Source organism: Leuresthes tenuis, unplaced genomic scaffold (genome assembly GCF_036924035.1).
Source record: "Leuresthes tenuis unplaced genomic scaffold, fLeuTen1.0.hap1 SCAF_5, whole genome shotgun sequence".
Lineage (NCBI taxonomy): Eukaryota > Metazoa > Chordata > Actinopteri > Atheriniformes > Atherinopsidae > Leuresthes > Leuresthes tenuis.
In genome coordinates, this window is record NW_027325359.1 from 14,224,250 (window position 1) to 14,245,236 (window position 20,987).

A 20,987-nucleotide genomic window follows, 5' to 3' on the forward strand; every position below is an offset into this window, starting at 1 on the left:
CTGTTAGGTTAATTTCCACTACCTTACCCAAAGCTTAGATATGACAAATTAATTAAACAGGTACAGTGTAGCAGCTATTGAGTTTTGCAAAATGATAAATTAACCATACAGAAAGAAGGAATTTAACTATAATATGAGATCTTCGGTGAGACTATAATTTATGTGATATATATATATTTACATATATATATATATATTTAAAATGCTATTAGGCTATTCATTTTTTAGATCCCACGGAGACATAATATCATTTCACAAGACCATTACATAAGTTTTGGTTTATGAACTGATTTAAAACGATTTGATTTAAGAGACAAGTTTATTAATTATCGTGTAAGCTGCCTTGCTACTTTTTACAGATTATTACAGTTATTTTAAGTGAGTTAGTCACTGCTGTTGATAAATTATAGGTTTCCTTTTCTTAGTATCCAGCAGTACAATCCTGTATGAGTTGTTTGAAGCCTGCAGTACGCAGTTGAGTTCTCCACTATTTGAACATGCTGTTTGATTTTACTTCATAGATCAGAACTCCATATTCCATAAATAGTGAGGTCTTTCAAGCCATGTCTTTGGATCTCTTCAGCAAAACAACAAGTGCCAGCATGAATTAATACCAATTATTGCTGTAGTAAATAAAGACTCTGTCGGTCTCCTGCCAAATGCATTACAGAGAACTCCATTAATGCAATGGCTAACAGATGTGCCACCCAGCGCCAGTGTTTGATTTGGACTGTGTCCGTTTTCTCTGGGGAAATTACAAAATTAAACATTAGAAAACGTAACAAGGAAAAAGTCCCGTGGTGTTTTCACACTACGAGACTCCAAGTGATGCGAGGCACTACATACACTGTAGAAGCTGATTTTAAGTGTGTCCCCAAAGAATGAATTATTCGAAGAATTAAGGAAAGAGACGAGTGAAGTCAATTGAGGGCCAAGTACCAAAACAACCATAATGACCTACAAGTCAGGTCTTTTCCATGAGGTGTTCGCAGCACGCCTCACCCTCTGCCATGCAGGTGGTTTAGTGTACAACAAAGTCAGCGTGTATGAAAAATAAATTGCCGTAATAAAACAAAATATGTCCCCATGTCAAAGAAAAAAAATGATATATTGAATGTTTTGTCATTTTGATGTGTACTCATCATTTCCCAGCTTGTACCGCCACACACAGTGAAACAATGCTTTACATGTGTTCATAGCCTTCTGAAGCACAAAGCAATGAGTAAAGTCGGTCGTGGCAGAGCCTTGTATTTTGTTTCAGTAAAGTACTGCACTGAGAAACAACACAAATGTCACAGTTAACTTTCTTTAATAGTTTTTACAATTGAAAAAAAAAAAAAAAGCTAATTTAACATATTTAGGTATTATTGCATGTGAATGAAATAAATAGCAAAATGAACAACAACGAACCAAAATATGAAAAAAACAAAAAAACAACGCAGAGTTGCCTCCTTGAGTTTGTGCAACTTTGCACCACGGGTGAGCAGAAAAGAGAGGGAAGGGGGGGAGGGGGGTTACACTGCCATGGCTGAGGAGTCTTGGTTGTAGTGGAAGTCTTCACAGACACAGGGAGAGAAGCAAAAAACACAAAGAGGGAGACTGCACACATCCTAACTGGGGAGAATACCAACATAAACACAGAGCTAGATGCAACACTTCACTTGAAATTCGTCTTGATCATTTACGGTAATCCAGATGTAGTTCACTGAGCTTACATGGGACATTCTAAAGTGGACTTTTAACTGTTTGCAAGAGAGCATAATTCATAGTTCAGCTGGATACGTCTGTACAGTTGCAGCAGTTTTAAAGCAGCCTCGCTGGCTTCTGTAGCCAAACAACTGCAGTCCTTTTGAGCGCGGTCAAAGAGTTTTAAGCTGCATGCTTTAAAGCAAACTCGCATGGTGCAGACGAGCCATGGAGGACACCTCGACGTCACTGCAGCAAAGTTAAGAGCGAAAGCTCGTTTCAGCTGGCGTTTAGTTGCTCTTTGAGTTTAACAGTGAAAGAAAGTTCAGATAAAAACTGCAGGACATCTGAACAACGCAGATTAGGGCCACCGTGGGGGTCACTTTGTTCTCATGAAAAAGTCTGAGACATAAGAATGAGGAGGGTAATTTATAAGAGAGAAAAATGTGTTACGTCAAAGAGCCTCATCCCTTCACATTGATCAACCTCGGTGTATCATTTTCTATATCAATCACCTAACGAACTTTGACCTGTAGGTTTGATTTAGCAACGTTGAAATGCTTGCGGTGTTAGCAGGGTATTACCACATTATCAAGCATCTGTACTTCGAAGGAACACAAACTGAGCCCAGTCTGAAGAAGACAACGCCAACTAACTGGCAAAGAATTTACCACCATGCTGTATCTTTTTTAATAAAAAACAGAATGCAGGGGTTTGCAAATCTCCTGAGCCTACGTTTCATTATTCGTAGGAGTACATATAAAATATGAAATGAGAAGTTTTACGATTTCTTCAAAAAACAATACATGCTCATCTGGAATACGATTTCAGCTTCGAGTCTCTGTTGGGACCAGGGCAACGAAAGGAACACGTTAAAAATAATTAGGTTGGCAACAAGTCAGTAACATGATTGGTTATAAAAAAGAGCCCCTTAGGGAGGCAGAGTCTCTCGGAGTAAACATGGGCGGAGCTACAGCAAACGGCAAAAAAACATCTATAAAATGTGCAGCAATTTCAGAGCAATGTTTCCTCAAGTAAAACGAAAAAAAAAAAGTCAACATTTCGTATGATTTCTATGATCAACTGTAAAAATTATATTAGTTTATGAGATCTGTAAATCCTTGCATTCCATTTTCTTGTTACATTTTACACACTGTCCAACTCTTTTGGAATCGGGGTTGTATATCTTTTTTCGCTCCCGTCAGTTTGTGGAAACGCATGCAACTTGTTTTCGCTATTTTGTGAAGTCAGCAAAAAACCCCAGCTATTTTCATTGAGTTCAGTTGCCCCCTGAGGTGCAGAATCCCTGTGCATCGCTGCCAGGGTCACGTGACTGTGCAGACTGACAGACGGTTCAAGTAAAGTGTTGCATAAACTGGAACAAAAATATTAAAGCTGCAACAATTAATAATCTATTGTAAACAAATAAATAAGATTCATCTGGAAAAAAAAAAAAAAAAAGAAAAATCCTTCAGAAACAGAAAACAAAAAACGAGGAAAGAGAAAGAGAACAATTAGCAATGATTTTATGAAAAGGAGGTATCTTTGTGTGTAGGTTTGTTTAACGGGCAATGATGGAAGATGGAAGAAAAGAACCTGTCAGTGGTTTTGATTTACTGCTCCGACACGTTCCTGTGCAACAAGCTGCTTAACATCGAACCGCGCTATACTTAACAGAATAAATAGATTCATTCTAAGCCTTGAAATGTGACAAAACGCTATCTTCCCACTACGGGTAATCCATCGGTCGTGTTAGGAGTTAGTAGCACCTTATCAGAGTGACAAAATATCACAGCGAGACCAGAAAGTGGTCTCTTAAAGCTGCTGTAGTCGTTCGTGTGAATGCATGTTCGCATCGAATCGCAGGTGCGCTCTCATACAGAAATGTGATGGCAGGGTTGAGTCAATCTACAGTAAAACACTAACCTACGACATCGAGGGACAAATAACATTAAAAATGGCTCGTGCCCAATGGCTTGACTGTATATAAAATAGCACAAATATGCCAACTATATGTGGAAAGGTGTCAGACAATATTTGTGCCCGCCACTCTTCTCCTATGGGATACTAGATCGTACAGATAGTTTCTTGAATATCAAAGAAAGAACCTCTTCTATAATTCTATAATTGACAGTTCTACATACATAACTTTAATTAGCTCTTGGATATCATCTTATAGTTATTTTTCAGCCCTTGGTTGCTTCATATTCGTTTTAAATGTGACGACGTAGATATTTTCCAGGCGCTGACAGCCTGACGGAGATGAAGCCGTTCGAGGTTCAACTTGAGCACAAACAAAGGCCAAACAAAAAAAGGTGGGGAAATGAAAGATGTTTTGAAAATATTTTTCCTCTGTACAAACCGTATTCACTCACGGGGAAATACGAGAGGCCTGACCAAGAGCACCGGTGAAATATTAAATATTCAGTAACAAAAACTATCTACTTGAAAAATAAAGTCATACTGTACAAAAGATACATGTACAAAATACATTGACAGGCTTTTCGTTGCTGTTCAATAAAAGTCGTCATTTTTAACTCTTATACACAAATATACACTTGTGTACTGCAGATACAGGGTGAGGACAGCAATAACAGAAAAGATCATTCACTTCACGCCTCACGTATGAAATAAATATTTTCCAGAGTTATGCCTCCATAAATATGAGGCGCTGTTGGACAACGCTGCCCTGGCTTATAGGTTTTTTTTAATTTGGAGCCTTGACTCAAAATAGGATCCATGTGTTTTTAATGATCCTCTGGGCAGAGCAGCATTGTTTTAGTCTGTTTTTTTTTTTCGTAATCAGCACCATGCCTTTACAGAGCCCGTATGGGTGGGCTGGAGCAGGCGAACCCAGCATTTACTTTAGAAATATCTACAGTTTCAGGCGTAAAATAAAAGTCGTGTTGTCACACACCGCGTCTACTCACAGTGATGCACCCTTTGCATTGGAGGAAAATTTGTTAGCACTATCGTACCGGCTTCCATGGTCGGCGATGCCAGGAGGCAGAGCCTGGGCAGGGCTGCAGGTTGCACTGCTCCATGTCAGGTGGCTTATCCAGGATGTCACAGTTGTAGTCATTGAGCCTCTGTCCGTTGGGTCGTTGACATACCACCAAGCGAGTCCTCCTTCCTCCCCCACAGGTCTGGGTACACTGACAAAGGAAAAAAAAAACAAAAAACCTTCTTTTATTGGCCTTCATTATTTCTACTTGATTCTACGCTGGCTTTAAAAGCTCTGCGAGCTTCATCTGCAGTATGACAGTAAGAGAAACCTGGTTCTCTGTGGAAAAAGAAAGCACACCCTCTCTGTGGTCCTCTGTGGTCTTTACCAGGTCCTAAAATGAGGTCAATACATTCAAAGATGAACAATAACACATCATGTTCTGCTCTGGGACTAGTGAAGTTGAGTGTTTCTTGTCCTGATACATACATTTTTTTTCATATGACTGTAAGTGAAAGAAATGACACTTAAAAAAAAAGTACACAAGAGGTGTGTGGGTAACCCTGCATGTGACCTCACCTCTCCCCAGACACCATAGTTCCACAGAGGGCAGGGGCCAGAGTCGCAGCTCTTGGACTCGGCTGGTTTAACCCTCTCATCACAGTAGCTGTTGCTGCGCCCTTCGGCGTCCTGGCAGACCACCACTCGCCTCTGAAAGCCTCCCGCACAGGTGCTGGAGCACTGGAGAACACGCACGGAATGTAGTTTTATTTAAAGAATCCTTTTCAGTTCTTCAATTTTATTTTAGTTGCTCAAATATGAATCTATCTAGGAAAGGAAAGTGTAGATTTCTTTGAGAATAGAAGCTCCAGAAAGCACAGGTAGACGAGTTTCGTATATTACTCGTGTTTTATGTCTCACTGCAGGTTAATTTCATCATAAAAACCTTTTTCATAGATCTTCTTCCTTCTTTTATGGCTTTCCTTTTTTGGACGACCCAAAGAATACATTTCGTTACGTTGAATCTATATGAGTCGAACCAGGACCAAATCTAAACGCTGTGTTCTCAATTGTCTTCAGAGGATGCAAGACTAAACAGGGAATATCAAACAAATTTCTGAACCACACAGCCTTGACCAAGGCAGTCGCTACGCTCTGCATCCAATTACAATGACACAACCCCTCTGTTAATGGGAGTGAGAACATTTAGTGCTGCGTGTCCTCCCACATAGTGCTCTGTGAGAGTGGTGGGAGGACGCAGAGTGAGCTGGAAAAGCAACATTTTAGAATGAGCTCTATTCGATGATGATTAACTCATATATATATATATATATATACATATATATATACATCGGTATGTCTTCAGTTTTCCTGAGCTAACGCAACTGGCTTTCCTACCTGGAACGTCTCTGGCAGCGTTGTTTTATGTCAGAGAAAATGTGCAAGATGCCAAAAAACCTGCCAGCTGATTCTCGGATGTTCAGTCCAGCTTTGGGTATCAACATGGCAGCAGTAAAGGCCCACCTGTGATTTTGTCACGGACAACTTTGCAGCACTACAACTGTCAGCAAACACCGGTACCTCACCAAGACGCTGACCTCGCTCTCTTGCGCTTTAGATCACATTAGAAATAGTCATCCCATGCACATAACTGCTCGTCTGTTGCTGGTCTCACTACCGAGCAATGCAACAGTACAGGGAAAGGCAATCCTTCCTGCGTAACTTTTCTCATCAAACTAGCTTAAAAGAGAACAAAACATCAACCTGTGCCCCCGCACAAGTCACTGAGAGCCTCCACGTTTACACTTGTTCTCATTTTAGCCAAAGAATTGAGGCTCTACCCTGCGATAACCTCGATTCTACACGCAGCAGCAGTGTGCTGAATGTTAGTACACACAGCGCACCGTGCTGTGCACTCCGCATACACTCATCTGTTACCATGTATGGCCTTCTGCCTTGGAAAATGAAAACATCTGCTGCCTCTACTGCTGAGTTAATGCGTTCACAAGAATGTGTTTACAGACACAGGCACACACACATATGCACGCACACACATTATACATGCATAGCCTGTATGATACATGCAGGATGCCACATACCATGCTGGCCATATGTTAAAATATGTCATTTTTGCGTGCCAGTAAATCATTTCTCTGTAAAATGACAGATAATTTTTTGGGAGTTCTCCCCACCCCCTAGACAGCATTTTCCCCCCTGGGAACAGCGTTTTCTTAAAACATGCTATATATATATATATATGTTGAACGTACTGCGCCCCAGGGTCCGGTCCTCCACTGGTTGTCTGCTGAAGGGACATTCCAGCTACTGTGCCCCGGATGACGTCTCGGATCCTGAGGATATCCATATGGCTGGTCGTAAATGGGCTGACGGTTGTAGACTGAGGGGCAGGGTGCAGCAGCACACTCCTGCTCTGTTACAGGCCTCTCATCTGGGTCACAGAAGGACTGGTCCACTGGCTGGTGGTAGTTGGAACAGACCACTTGTCTGCTGGTTCTTCCAACACCACATGTCACAGAACACTAAGAGGAGTGAAGAGGCATACTAAGTGTTACAAATGGAGGAGAAAAAGCAGGGCGCTACCATTTTCACAAGAAAACAATATGCAATTTATAAGACTGCGGTGCTTGAACTTTTGTTAGACCAAAGTAATCCGACTGTAACGCTTATATTTTTACATGTCCTACTTGTAGTAAAAAAAAAGATGCATTAATATTACACATTTTTAGATAATTCTTCTAGTGAAGCAGATGATGTACTATCGCTTATCTGTGAGCGGTACAGGTACATGAAACCTTTGCTTTTACTATGTGGTTTGACCCCCTCATTCAGCTGTAAATGCGATGAACCTTTTCCAGTAAATGTCAATAAGCCCTGCACATCAGCTTAGAGGAATTTTAACTCGTTCCTCTGTGAAGAAAAGCTTCAACTCCGGGATGTGTGTCAGTTTTTGCGCACGAGCCGTTCTGTCGTAGAATAACCTCTGTTTTTACCATTGTTTCTAATTGTTTTCTTATTGCCATCTTCTCTTTTCTTTGGAAATCATAAACCATGAACCAGTGATGGGAAGACAACCTCGCCCAGATGCAGCACAACAGGCCTGAGCTATGAATTTTCCACGTACGGGATAAGGCTTTTGTTACTCTAAAATAAAGTGATTGCCTTTCTCCAAACACAACACTAATCAAATAAACCAAAAGACATTCTTCCGACGGCTTCTTGGTTTGTCAAAGGGGAACTTTAGCAAACTGCATATGGTCAGTAATGTTCTTTTCGGATGATGGTGGCATTCCCCTCGGGGTCCTGCCATGCAGAAAGGCTTTTAGTTGATTAGAGGCTACAAAAACCTGTGTCCCTTTATAACCTTGGTGACAATTACGAACCTGGCTCCCAAAATGATCTTTGCTAATCGATCTCTTCTGCACATGGCAACAAAGTCCTTTAACTTCCTTTGTTTGTTCTCCTTAGGTGCTCCATTGTGTTTAATAAGTGCTCTTTATCTACTTTAGGACTTCAGGCATTTCAAAAGCCAAAACAGTTCCGTTTCTGAGGGGCTCACGTATTTTCAAACACCATCCCACGTCATAAATCACTCAATGTGCAAGACATCTCGAGTGAGAACAAAGTGGAATTAAAAGCATTGTGTTAGCTCAATGTTCTGCATTGCTTTCTGAACCATGAGGTAAAATAGAAACATCTTGCAGATTGGGTGCCTTGAGGCACGAAATCATTCAATACTTTACTCCGTGGAGCTCTTCTTGACATGTAGTCTGTGTTCTGTGTTTTTTTAGTTTGAATTCCTGATGATGCTTGGATTATAGAACTTGGACACCTTTCCTTGAGATTGTTTGCATTTCTTTCTGCAACAGTTTTTTTTTTTTTCCATGTTGAAAATGTGCCACGTTTCCATGATTTCGTGGTGTTTAAAATGCCTCAATATGCGAAGCCTCTTGAGTCTAAAAGTCTTGTACTGCAAAAGACGTTGAAATCAAATCAATGTGCCATCAATTTAATGGGCAGGAGATTTTTCCTCAAGGAAATTCACTTGGGCGTTTTTTATCCTATTACAAAAGGCATTGATTCCAGTCATATCGGCATCAGTGCGGAATGAGAAACAAAGATCAAGACGCACAGTGACAGATCAAAGCAGTCACAGAGTGTCAGAGGGATTTTCACATTGTTGGCAGGATGATGAGCTGCGTAATTGTTGCTAACTAAGTCAGAAAACATCTGTACTGATTGGAACCGCTTGGATGTTTTACTCACAACAGACCACTCTCTGGCGTGCCATTGGCCACAAGGGCTGAAGCAGCTGGAGAACTCTGGAGGGCGGGGCAGGTGGGCGCAGTTTGATTCTTCAGCCACTCCTCCCTGGGCATCTCGACAGCTGACATAACGCGCCCGCTTCCCCTTGCCACAGGTCACCGAACACTGATGCACATACAGAAGAGAACACGTCTTACATGGAGCTTAAAAAGGCTCCTATTTTCTGGTTTTAAAAGTGATGTTACTGCCGGCATTACACACATCGTCATATGCCGTGTGGCTGTTTAAAGAATGCACCGTGACAGCAATAACATGCAGTTACGCTCAAGCCGAAGCTCCCCATTGGCTACTTGTTCCTTATAAAGTGATACAAAAAGGAAAAACATTTTTACAATATGATGTTCTGATTCACCAATCCCCGTGTGGTAAGAAAATCTTGGATTTCCTTCAAAATACTGAGCAAAAATAACCTTTCAGCACCTTGGGATCCATGTGATCTGTGAGGAAAATAGCACCTCATCTTGGCTTTGTTTTGACTGTTGACTTCATCCATGGGTTTCGTCAACACGGGTCGTTTCTATTGTCTGTTTCTACCAAAGCGGTCTGCTCAGATGTTGGTAAGCCTGATTCAGTGACAGAGATTCCTACAGGAGACATTTACAAACTCGCAGGGCAGGACTGGAGAACGCACTTTCGAATAAACTACGACATGGTCACGCAGGACGCTTTAAAATGTTACACTTGTTTGGCCTTGGATCTTTCTTCTCTTCTTTTCATTCTGCGTTTTCTCTGCCAGCGGTGTCACAAATGAACTTGTTTAGAATACTGTCTACTGTGCAGTCGCCGGTGTCCTGAAATTACTCCATGGTTAGCTTTCCCTTGCCAAAACTCTGGATGTTTTCCTATCATCTCAAGAGGACAGCACAGTAAACATTTCTGAAGGATGAATTGCAAATGCAATCAAATGGCTCCAGCTCAAACAGACACGTTAATATGCCTCTCATATCAATGACACTTTCGGGAGGATGGCAGTTCCGCTCCTCGAGGAGGTATGCATGAATGTGCATGTATGTGTGCGCATGAATGTGCACGCATTCGCTGTGTGTGTGTCTGCAAGACCACACCGGCGCTGGCCTCTTTGACATGTGAACCGACTTTCAGATTGACAGACGAGGTTTAACTTTAGTAACCGTACACTCGTGTTTAGATGGAATCTGGTTTTCATTTGCCACGAGTAACAATGCAAACTATCAGAGAGACGGAGGGGCCTCTCGGCCCAGACGCCGGAGCCTGCGTGTGTCTGCATACGCATGTGTGTGTGTGTCGAGTGTGAAGATGCAGTGGGGACCTACAAAAGACAATGCCGAGGAGGATCCCAGCTGTGTCGAGCATGAACAATCCAAAGGAATGTTGGGCTATACAATGAAGCTGAATATGTCAATCTAAAATCTATACGCAGGTCAATGCTGAGGTGTGTTTTGCGTCTGTTAAATATACCAAAAAAACAAACACTTCCTCGCGTATAAACCACCCCATCAATATTCTTACTTTGATTTGAGAGCACAGAAGAGAACTCCCCCTCCAGCTCGACACACACCACAATGAATGGCGACGTCTGCTGATTTGTTTTCCGTTTAACACAAAACACATTTCTTTTGTCTAATCTACAGGTTGAGAATGAGGTCTAACGGACCCATTGAACCCAATTTGTAACCTCACCGCTGTCCAGGAGCCATATCTCCACTGAGTCAGCAGCTGTGCAGAGTTGTCAGGACGGGGCGTGCTTTGTGCCGGGGAGGCCCACGGACATGCTGGCATCTCACAGTCCTGCAAAACATGTCCACGTGAAGATGAGTTGTCTGTGTTCGTGAGTATTAGAAGGGCAGACTGAAATGGTGGAAGACAATGTGGCAGCATCCACTTTTCGATTAAATGATTCAAGGAAAGGAAGATTGTATAGAATTAGCTTTTTTCTTTTTGGCTTTTTTTAGACCAACACACTTCAAAGTCTGTTCTTATCTGCTCTAACCTTAATTTGAAAAAGCTGTTGTAGATCGCCTGTCTGGAGACACAAAGGTCGTCGAGGTCCTGAGACCGCTAGACACAAGAAGACTGTGTCTGAGTTCGAGGAGTGTACCAACAAGCCCGCTTTTTGACACAAACGAGTTGAAAACAAAGCCCAGAAATATATCAGATGTAACCATGTTTTCAACATGTCTGGGGGGGGGGCAGCTTCTGCAGCGTATTAAAGTCACACAGGTGAAATGGGAGAGCGCCGTCTGTCCCATCTCCTACTCGATGCTTACTTTAAACAGGTGTCAGTGCAAAGCAACGCCCCACGTGAGCATTTTGCAAAATTCCACTAAAGCAAAGTTTGTATTTTAAGGAAGTTTGAATAAACCTTTTGAATAAGTAAACATTAAACCTTTCTGCAACAAGTAGGACTCGATATCTACTGACCCCACTGTGCACTAGTGTCACCTGACAAGCAGCATCAGGCAAAGTTAGCAAGTAGGTGAATATTGTGAAGCATGTTTGTGGCTTAAATGTCAGATATAAATGAAGTTTTTAACCTTATTTACATGTTGATTAGATGTTTTCAGAGTCAGAGTCATCTGGTGAAGGGCGTAGATCCCCATTCATTGAAAGAAGAAAGTGTAGACTGATCATGGAAAAAAAACTTGATAAGGAGGAGCAGTTTTTACGGGATTGACTGCTGGAGTTTCTAAAGCAAAATTAAAACACATAATACAATGAGTTGAGATTCAAACTCTCACATTTATGAAAGAAAAGGTGCTACACCTGTTGAATTAAATTGGGAATAGAGGTCTGTTTACCACAATCTTTGAGCATTGGAGAACTGAGTGCTACAGTTTTGAAGGTAGAATGTTTCACGGCCAGATGGTACATCTCTTCCTTTAGCCTACACAATGTAGTGTCCACGATTTAACATCTATTTCCAAGTACTTTTTTTCCCCACTTATGCTCAGTCTATATTACACAAGTTAGGGCCCAGAAAATGCATTTGCATTTCAGGATTTTGGTCCGAACACTGATGGATTTTAACTTTGGTTAAAGTGATGCTCTGGAACGATCCGAGCAAGTATGGAAAAGAGTGTCAACGTAAGTTGTGTCTTCTCATTGGTTTCTGTTGAAAATAAGGTTTAAGTTATTTGAGAAATCATTTTCATGGACTTTTTAACTAGTGTTCCAATGTTCTTTGTAAATGCAACTGCACGCTGTTTAACTTTCTGAAGGTCTTTGCTTATTGCAACAAATGAGCTGAAAACATATGAGCATCTTAGTGAGAAAACTATTTTATTGAGCCCTAATCATGCCTCTTAGTGTCTTTATATGAAGAAACGAACATCTGCATGCAATATTGCATTTGATACCATTAGTCTTTAATCACTTGCTGTTTACGTCTGGGGTGTCTAAGCAGTTTAGTAGGTTTTTTTTGGCTTTATATGTTTCTTTTTTCTTCTTTTACCTGACTGTCTCTGGGCCTTGATGCCGCATTGCATTCTCTGTCATCTACAGTGTCGCCATAGTCCCCTGACACACACCTCACAGCTCTCATCTGGTAGCCATGACCACAGGTCACCGCACACTGAAAGACAAAATTGCACACATACACAAACACATGGAACGAGAGTCGACCGCAAGACATTTCAAACTCTATCTCTCTGTCAAAGGTGGTATCTTAGATGGGGCCTCAGTCAAGGTCCAGCTAAACAGAGCCTGGTTAAGACCCTTACATGTGCACACACATACACGCACAGTCATTTGCCTTCAACCACAGCCTCTACTTGACCCTTAACCCAGTTCTTAACACACACACGAGGCCATCAGACCACGATTAGGCACAAGACGAGAGCGGAGGAAGAGCTAGGATCCGTTTATTTGAGCAGCAAATTATAATTACACAAGCAATAATGAGCCGATATATTCCAGCTCTGTATATATCCCTATCTGAGGGAATTAGCCCAGCATTTATAAACTACACCATGAATGGCCAAAGACACCCATTCATACATGTCTATCTCTTTTTGTGCTTCACCCCAACAGTGCTAAATCTATCGGGAAACAGTTGGAAAATTTGAGACTTGAATGCAGAGGAGGAATGCCTGCCTGAGTGTGTTTGTGTGCGCAAGTGTGTGTGTCTGAGCGCACTGGGGTCAGGTTCAATCTGACAGGATATGAGGGCAAGGTGAGGAAATGGCAGCTGGAGTCACAAAGAGCAGTTTTCCCCGTCACCCGCCAGTATATCAGGTTACACACACACACACAAACTCTGTCATTCTATAACACTCTATATTTTCCCTTTTTGACCACACACTCGCACACAGTCAAAGTCCGAGACAGCCCCGAATGAAACCCATTTCCTTTGTCAGGCACATTATTACTCGTCTGTGCGTGTGTCTGCAGGACTCACCGCTCCCCAGACGCCAACTTGCCAGGATGCGCACTCAGGCAGCTCGCAGCTCCCAACAGCAGGGGGTTTAGTGGACGAGTCGCAAAAATGCTCACTCAGCTTTTCCTCCCTGGCTCCCACACCGCAGGACACTTGCCGGTGTCTCATCCCTTTCCCACAAGTCACCAGGCACTGGGATCGGTTTGGGATTATCGTGGAAGAGGAGAGAAAACGATTGTTTCTTTTGAATGTAATCCAAAATAGACTGGACACTCACATTTCCATTTTTAATTGGCCTCTCGTGTTTATTTCAGAGGGTGTGGACAGAATATGGGAAATATCTTTTACTAAAACCTTTCAATAGGTCATAAGACATGCATCAAATGTTTTGAGACTGTGTCGTAAACTTGAAAATTAGGAAAGAATTTGATGCAGGACTGCTGCAGCAACACTGCTCATTTCTGTGAGCATTTGGCTATTTTGAGGGCAGGTTTGATTTTTTTTTTTTTAGCGTTAAAGTTGGTCGACGAAGGCTGCATGTGTGTGTAAAGGCCCACCTCGCTCCACTCACTGACGGTCCAGTCGGGGCACGGTTGGTCGTTGCAGATCTCAGTAACCACCCTCTCATATTCGCCACATTCTCTGTCCACCAGACGCCTTCCCAGATTGTTCATACAGTAAGACTCTCTGCTACGACTCCCACGTCCACATGTCTTAGAGCACTGTTCACAAAAACACACAATGATGTCTTTGTAGATATTGGACACCCTGTGTAATAAGACCCCGTTGGTAGCATAATTTCAAAGTTGTCGCTGCAGAGTAAGTGCAGCAGTAGCTGAAAGCGAGCTGCAGTAATACAGGCCTATTTGAGCACAAAGAGGACTTGAAAAGTGTAAGACCCGTGTTCCTGCCGACCGTACCTGTGACCAGGCGCTGTACTGCCAGCTCTTGAGCAGACAGTCCCCGTGGCAGGTCTCTCTGGTCTGAGGTTTGGCGATGTCAGCGCAGGAGCTGGCCTCCGTCCTCTCGCTCTGTCTCTTCATCAGGCTGTACTTCATACACTGAACATCCAGGCTGCGGTAGCCGGGGCCGCATTTAGCCGAACACTCGCTCTTTCCAGCTACGTGCCACCTGTGACAGAGGAGATGTTTAAAGGTATTGGAAGAGGGAGCGCTGCTGAGGTTTGCTTTGTGGGTATATGAGTACGTCCTTGCGCACCTGACTTCGCAGTCGGTGTTGCAGGGCTCGGTAACGGCAACGGGACGAGGTAAATGTTCACAGCGTTGGTCTGACACTTCGAGGTGGTCGCTCTTGCGCATGCACACTGCTTTCCGTCTGCGCTCACCTACACACGATGAAAACGAAGGTTCGTGTCAGGTGACTTCTTCAAGACACTTGTCACAATGCCACATGCCACAGCCTTAGAAATCCATGTTGGCCCCAGACCCCACAAACATATCTCATTTCAGGGGCCTGCTTGGGTTAAAAACAATGAAAAACTGAAAAGAAAAGGCAACTGGCTGGAATCAGAATGTTTATGGGTGGTGAGGATGACTGTTTTTATGGGTACAGTAGGAATGATAATCCTGGTAATACTCCATGTATAATGAGCCAAAAGACCACTGCGGTTTCTTACATTTCATATTTTCACATATTTTGTGGTCATGAATTTTTTATACTTTGCCTCCTGAGCTTCCCCTTCTTGTGTGGAGCTTACCCTGACAGATGCGGTTGCACTCCAGCCAGGAGCCTGAGGGATCCCACAAAAACTGCTCCCTGTGTTCCTCGATGGGTATGTTAAAGGAGTAGCGCACATCTGGGTTGTACAGGTTTCCAACACACAAGACCTGTGGGAACAATGCAGTCCACACAAGCGTCGCCTTTTTACAGAGGGATTAAGCTCAGGATGCCACAGGGTAACAGGGAGGGGAAACTCTTTCAGAAAAGGATAACATGAAGACAAAAGCAGGCGAGACTGATTAAGTCAAGGCAAATAATTAAAGACAAAAAAAATATCTCCTTGATACCTGTAGAATAAGCTCCTCTTCGATGCGCTCAGTGCAATTGATGCGCTCAACCTTTGTGTCCGAGCCGCTGTAATCAATGACGGTTCCCTTGAAGGTGATTTCCCTTTTGAACATGGCCACCACGAAGTTCCCATTGAGTAGGGAGTTGGACTGGCCATCAGATAAGGCTAAGTTTAAAAACAGAGAGGCAAGAGCAACTCACTTTACTACAAATTTGAGAAAATGAATCAGCTCACATAGAGGAACACAATTTAGGTCCCCGAATTGGTTTGTCTGTAAGACAGAATACTAAACGCTTTTGAATGAAACCTTAAAAATGTATAGTTGATATCTTTAGGTGAGCCCAGATTTCTTTAACATAAACGTCTGACCCTCCTGTATCTCATGCATCTAGTAAAATGTGGCCTCAGAATAACATTCATTTCTGTCTGCGGCCACTCAGGGCTCCATACATAAAAGTGAAATAAACAGCCTTCGAGTGGCAAAGCCATTGTTTTGCACAGCCGTCGCTGCAGGGCAGGGTATGACGGAACACTGGTGGCACTTAATTGCAGTTATTTGCAGTTAAACTGCGTGACTCTCCTCGATGGCTGACACTGAAATGCAAACAACGGCTCAACGCTGACTGCAAATACATAAGCATAAAACCAAAATGGACACCAGAGACCTCCTTCACTATGACCAACGCTACGCCTCTGACAATGTATGCGATTATGTCTCTAGATAGAACTTTGATGCTTCACTCTGCATATAACTGGACGCCAGCTAGCCAAGTACAAATGGCAACGATCTCTCATTGTCATCACAAGCATCTTGCATGAAAGCTTAAAATACACAAAATGCCTTAAGAAAATGTGCACACGTAGAGAGCAACTGAAGCCATTCTCATGCCTGATGCAGAAGACAAAATGCCTTTTCTAACATGTATGCCTTCCTTGATGCGTGAACTATTGACTAAAAGAACTGACGTGACGTTGAAGGATCTCAGAAGATGAAGTTGCTCTAAGAAAAGGTCACTTTTTCTAACGAGAAACTAAGCGAGAGAATAATAGAATGCGTGTGCACACAGGAGAGTGGCCAAATGAGAGAGCGATGGGTTTATTGACTGAATCAGAAATAGGTTCTGAGCACAGTCAGAGTAGAGATTACAGGGACTTCTGAAACTTCTGCGGCATGGCAATTCTTTTTCTTTTTTTTTTTTTTTACGTGTAAAGAAAGCATGAGCGAAGTTGCTCTCAGTAGTAATTTGCAAATTTGCTCATATCAGGGACATCCCACCTTTTGTTGTAGTTTCAGTGTGCAGGCAATACGTCAGAGACATTGAAAATATAGACACACAGTATGTTCTGGTCATTTTCTTTTCTTTTCACTGACAGCATGTTTTAAAAGGCTGTGCAGGCAGAAGCTGCAGTGGCAACAGAACGGTTAGCGGTGGCAGTAACCGCCACGCAGGCAAGAGCTGCCAGATGAGAGCAGTTGTTGTTTCCAAAAAGGAGCCGCAACTTCAAGGGTATAAGGTATGGTCTCCATTTGTTTGACACAGGTGTGTTGGTGGACTCAGAAAAACCCTCTACATGCTGTATCTGATCGGGTGACAAAGCCAGCAGGGCGCTGCAAATATCAGCCATATTCAATGCAGACCCCACTCACTCAAAGTGAAGTTGCGGCACTCGGGAACAGCAGGCGCTGACCCCCTCGCTGCGGCACGCATTTGACTATCTGCCAGATGTGTTTTCTGACACAAATGTTTCACCTAAAACATTCCACACTTGACTTGAAAATAATTGCCTGCTCTTACAAGACAAGCAGAACTCCGTTCCTCTGCTGCTTTTTTCTTTCTCTTTCCTCTCAGTCAAAGTCAAGCCACACAGAGCTAAGCCCAGTGGGTCCACCTCACCTTCTACATCTACTTTTTTGTTTCCTGGCCTGCACATGCCTCTAATTAACACTTATTGCTGCCTCGTTTATCTTTCTTAGTGGCTGACACTCCATTTGCTTTCCTAGCCAACCTTCAACCAACCCAGATGGACCAACAAACCCCCCCCCCACCCCACCCCCTCGTTTCCTCCTTGTACTATAACCTCAGTACAAATGACAGTTTATCTATGTCTGAAAATGATTTAACATCAGCTTCTCCAAACACACTTTTATTAATGTCAACCTCTACACCAGGTCAGCAAGTAATATATGGTTTATGGTGCTGTGAAGGATAATCGCACTGACCTTTGTGCCTTAGAGCAGAGAGAATGTAATGCATATGTCTTATTAGGTTGAATTACATATACTTCAGATTAATTCTCCAGAGAAACAGTGAAATCTTATCCAGGGCTGCTTCCAGCCCCATCCCTGTGCTCGCATGCACAAAGCACACGTACCGAGGTAGTTGTCGTCTTCTGGTTTTCCAGAGTAGCTGACTTGTTTGATATCAATGTTGGTGGCGCCGGCTGGGATCCGCACCACTGTGTTGTAACCTAAAGAGGAAAAATAAGAACACAGGACAAGAGAGTGAGACACAGAAAGTGGCAGCAGTGAACGATCCAGCCTTGATTTTCATAATGGCTTCACTATGAATCCGAGAGGGATTTAAATGTCACTCTTAGAAAAAACGGGAAAAAAGCTTGAGTCATCTCAAATAACCTCCAGGAGGCCTTGTTTTCTGCCTCAGAGGCCTGACCGTGAAATGATATGTAATTATTCCCTGGACCTTCCTTTTGGCCTGTAATTACCACACCGGGCCATAATGAACTAACACAGGAAAATGAGTGAGCGCGGGGGGGTGGAGGTTGGGGTGGAGGTGGTGGGGGGGCTGAGAGCGAAGAGAGAAGTGGTGACAACTAAAATGGAGATATGACGACCTGACAGGGGGAAATATGAAGTAAAAAAACAAAACATAACGTCGGTGTGGAGAACTAAAGGAGGGAAGACAGAAAATGAAAGCTCTCTGTAACTTTCACGAAGGAATTACTACAAGTGAAAGGTTTCCTTCGTCGCGGCAGTTCGGATTCGAATCTCCTGCATGGAAGGAGGGAAAAAAAAGAGCTATTATTTGATCTAAGTCTTAGTCTGACACCTTGAGCCACTCGGGGGCAGCACTCGGTTTACATATCTCCTTCTCATCGGCCAGCTAGATATTTTCAAACACACGCACACACATAGACGACTGTAACATCTACACAAAAAAACGTTTCCAAGAGCGGCCACGCTGTAAAGGAATCCTGCACTTCCCTTTATGTCTTGCTGAGCCAAGTCAGACGGATTTCTGAGACCATTTGAAACGTTTCATTCATAAACACCGGTGTGAAACGAAAGCCTTCTGCATATTCCATAACCATGTTTACCGTTGTTGACTTGATGTCAAGTCAAATTTACCCCTGGGGGTAGGATGAGCTCATAAAAAAACCCAAGAGTGTTTCAACTTAAGAAATCACCAACACTGTCCTCTTCTGAGGCAACACGGTGGCCAGCAATCTGCAGCGGCCCCTGACATTCTAAAGCTTGGCAACTGACCTCACATACAATCCTCCGCCACCACAGAGTGACCCGGGAATGAACAGTAAGCACAACACACTGAGAGAGTAAAGGAAAAAAAAACACTGCTCTCTAGGAAAACTGTGGTTTGCTTATTACACAGAAACAAATCATTCAGCTGAGTTGCCAAATTGGGTGTTTGAAACCTTTAATCTTTTAATGTTTTCAAGTTCTAACTGAAAACCTCAGATTAAGTCAGAAGACGCTCCTAAACTATAAGGCAGATTTGAAAAGCGTGTGGGGTTCTATCGATCAGAGGCACTGAAATGCAGTCCTAAGTGTCCTTTTTCCCTTTCACCCGGGGGCCGAACGATATTTGGAAAACTACAGCAAAGAGACATTTTGCTTCAACTTGCGAACAAAGTTTTCCAAATCTGGTGAAAAAGATGATGGAGACAGCAAAATAAAGACAAAGACGCGTCAAACAAAAAGAACAAAAGGGTGCGCGACAGAAAGACAAGCCCAGACCCAGAAACAGAGGGATATCCTGCCTGGGCTGCGCTCCCATTTGTTTTCCCCGTCTTAAGGTTAAGCCAGACTTCCAGGGCTGACGTCAGCACCTGATTCGATTCAATACAGTCCTCAAACTATCTGCCCCCCCCCCAGCCAAAAGAATGCAGAAGGAAAGCAGATGGATGGAGATACGAAAGCTCAGAGACAAACTAACGCAGAGCAAAGTCACACCCAGAGCTTTTTATGCTAATGCTTCAGCTGCCTCGCTGCCCAGACTTAAAAAGAGTTGGACGCAATCAACAGTTGGCTCTGCACCGAAGCTCTGCACTAAGCAGGACAGTTCAAAGGGATGATGTCAGGTTTGTGTCTGTTATTCAAATAAATGTCAGAGTGACATGGTTGCGGTAACCCATTTCTGCAACTTAAGAACAGATTCGGTTTCTTACATTCGTCCAGTTGTGGCAAAAGGCACGTATCGCCGCTAAATCTCAACCTTTGACGTGTTTAAACATAACCAGACATGACATCAGTGTCGAATATGATCATGCGGCATGTTTGCATTGCGACCACATGGAACTCAAAGTCTGTCTTGGCTCCTCTTATGTTTACCGTGCATCCCATTTATCCGCAGAAGCTGCTGACATAATTGCATGTTTAATAGCAACACAGCGAACTATTAATGGACGTGTCATATGAGCAGCTGGACTTACCATACTGAGCGTCGTTGAAGGTCCCTGCCAGGGTTTTACATGACGAGTTGTCCCCGCCGCACACTCCGCACTTGTCATTCCTCGCCTTCGAGTTAAGAACGTGGTCGCAGCCCGCTTGCTGGAGAGCACACATTTTGAAGCACACATTTGTGGCACGTGACATAAACTTTGCAGGTGAGGGTGTTAGAATGCAAAATGTACTTCTGACACAGATTAACACTTCAAGTCGAAATAGCGTCAGAGAAAGTTAAGGTGGACCAATGCTGAGGCACGTTTGGCGATGTGTCTTTGCACAATTATGTAACAGAAGAAGGACAAACATGCAGACTTACCCTGCAGAGGCCTTGGACACAGATGTCATAAGTGTCTGGACCACATGGGGTGCCGTCGATGACGCGGTCCTTCAGCTGATAGTACGCCATAGTGCCAGCGACCCGGCAAAAGAGCTTACAGCGATCCTTCATTAGTACTGACAGAGAATGGAAAGAAAAATGGAAAAAGTTGAACTATGGCTGATTAAGCTAATTACCTTAAACAAAGAGAAACCCTGAGCCATAACACAAGGAAAGACCTGGAGAAGGTTTATCAGGCTGAAGCTTTGCATGTGTTTTTTAAACTTATTGACACTTTAGTCTTACTTGAGCTGACTCAAGCAAAAAAAAAAAAAAAAATCACTTTGTATCTGAGAGGGGACTGGCTTTAGGGATTGGCTTGTTTGCTCGTATAGCATCGATTAAATCAGTCACTGGCAGCAAATTTGCCAGATGGTAATGTCGTGGGACTGATTTCAGCCACGTAACAGCTTCAACACGAACTGCTCTCCATTCAAGCTCACTTTACCGGAGTCAGTTCAGTTGTAGCAGATTTCAGCCCTCCACAGGTTTTCAGTGTTTAAGGGTTTAAAAATAGCCACTTCTCTCCTTTCCAACCATTTTTCTGTG

General features: G+C 43.1%; 1 protein-coding gene across 1 annotated transcript in view; it reads right to left on the bottom strand.

The window, feature by feature from the left end:
- LOC140307360 (A disintegrin and metalloproteinase with thrombospondin motifs 20) overlaps positions 1-20,987 on the bottom strand; it is a 77,329-nt gene that overhangs the window by 21,457 nt on the left and 34,885 nt on the right. Inside the window, exons 14-28 of the mRNA XM_072386209.1 lie at positions 20,379-20,515; positions 20,047-20,164; positions 17,731-17,826; positions 15,356-15,522; positions 15,046-15,175; positions 14,547-14,673; positions 14,249-14,459; positions 13,886-14,050; positions 13,350-13,520; positions 12,405-12,524; positions 10,634-10,741; positions 8,915-9,079; positions 6,901-7,170; positions 5,210-5,371; positions 4,665-4,841 (exon numbers count right to left, since the gene is read on the bottom strand). Coding sequence (XP_072242310.1) covers positions 4,665-4,841; positions 5,210-5,371; positions 6,901-7,170; positions 8,915-9,079; positions 10,634-10,741; positions 12,405-12,524; positions 13,350-13,520; positions 13,886-14,050; positions 14,249-14,459; positions 14,547-14,673; positions 15,046-15,175; positions 15,356-15,522; positions 17,731-17,826; positions 20,047-20,164; positions 20,379-20,515 — 2,324 coding nt within the window. The remainder of the gene's footprint in view (positions 1-4,664; positions 4,842-5,209; positions 5,372-6,900; positions 7,171-8,914; positions 9,080-10,633; positions 10,742-12,404; positions 12,525-13,349; positions 13,521-13,885; positions 14,051-14,248; positions 14,460-14,546; positions 14,674-15,045; positions 15,176-15,355; positions 15,523-17,730; positions 17,827-20,046; positions 20,165-20,378; positions 20,516-20,987) is intronic.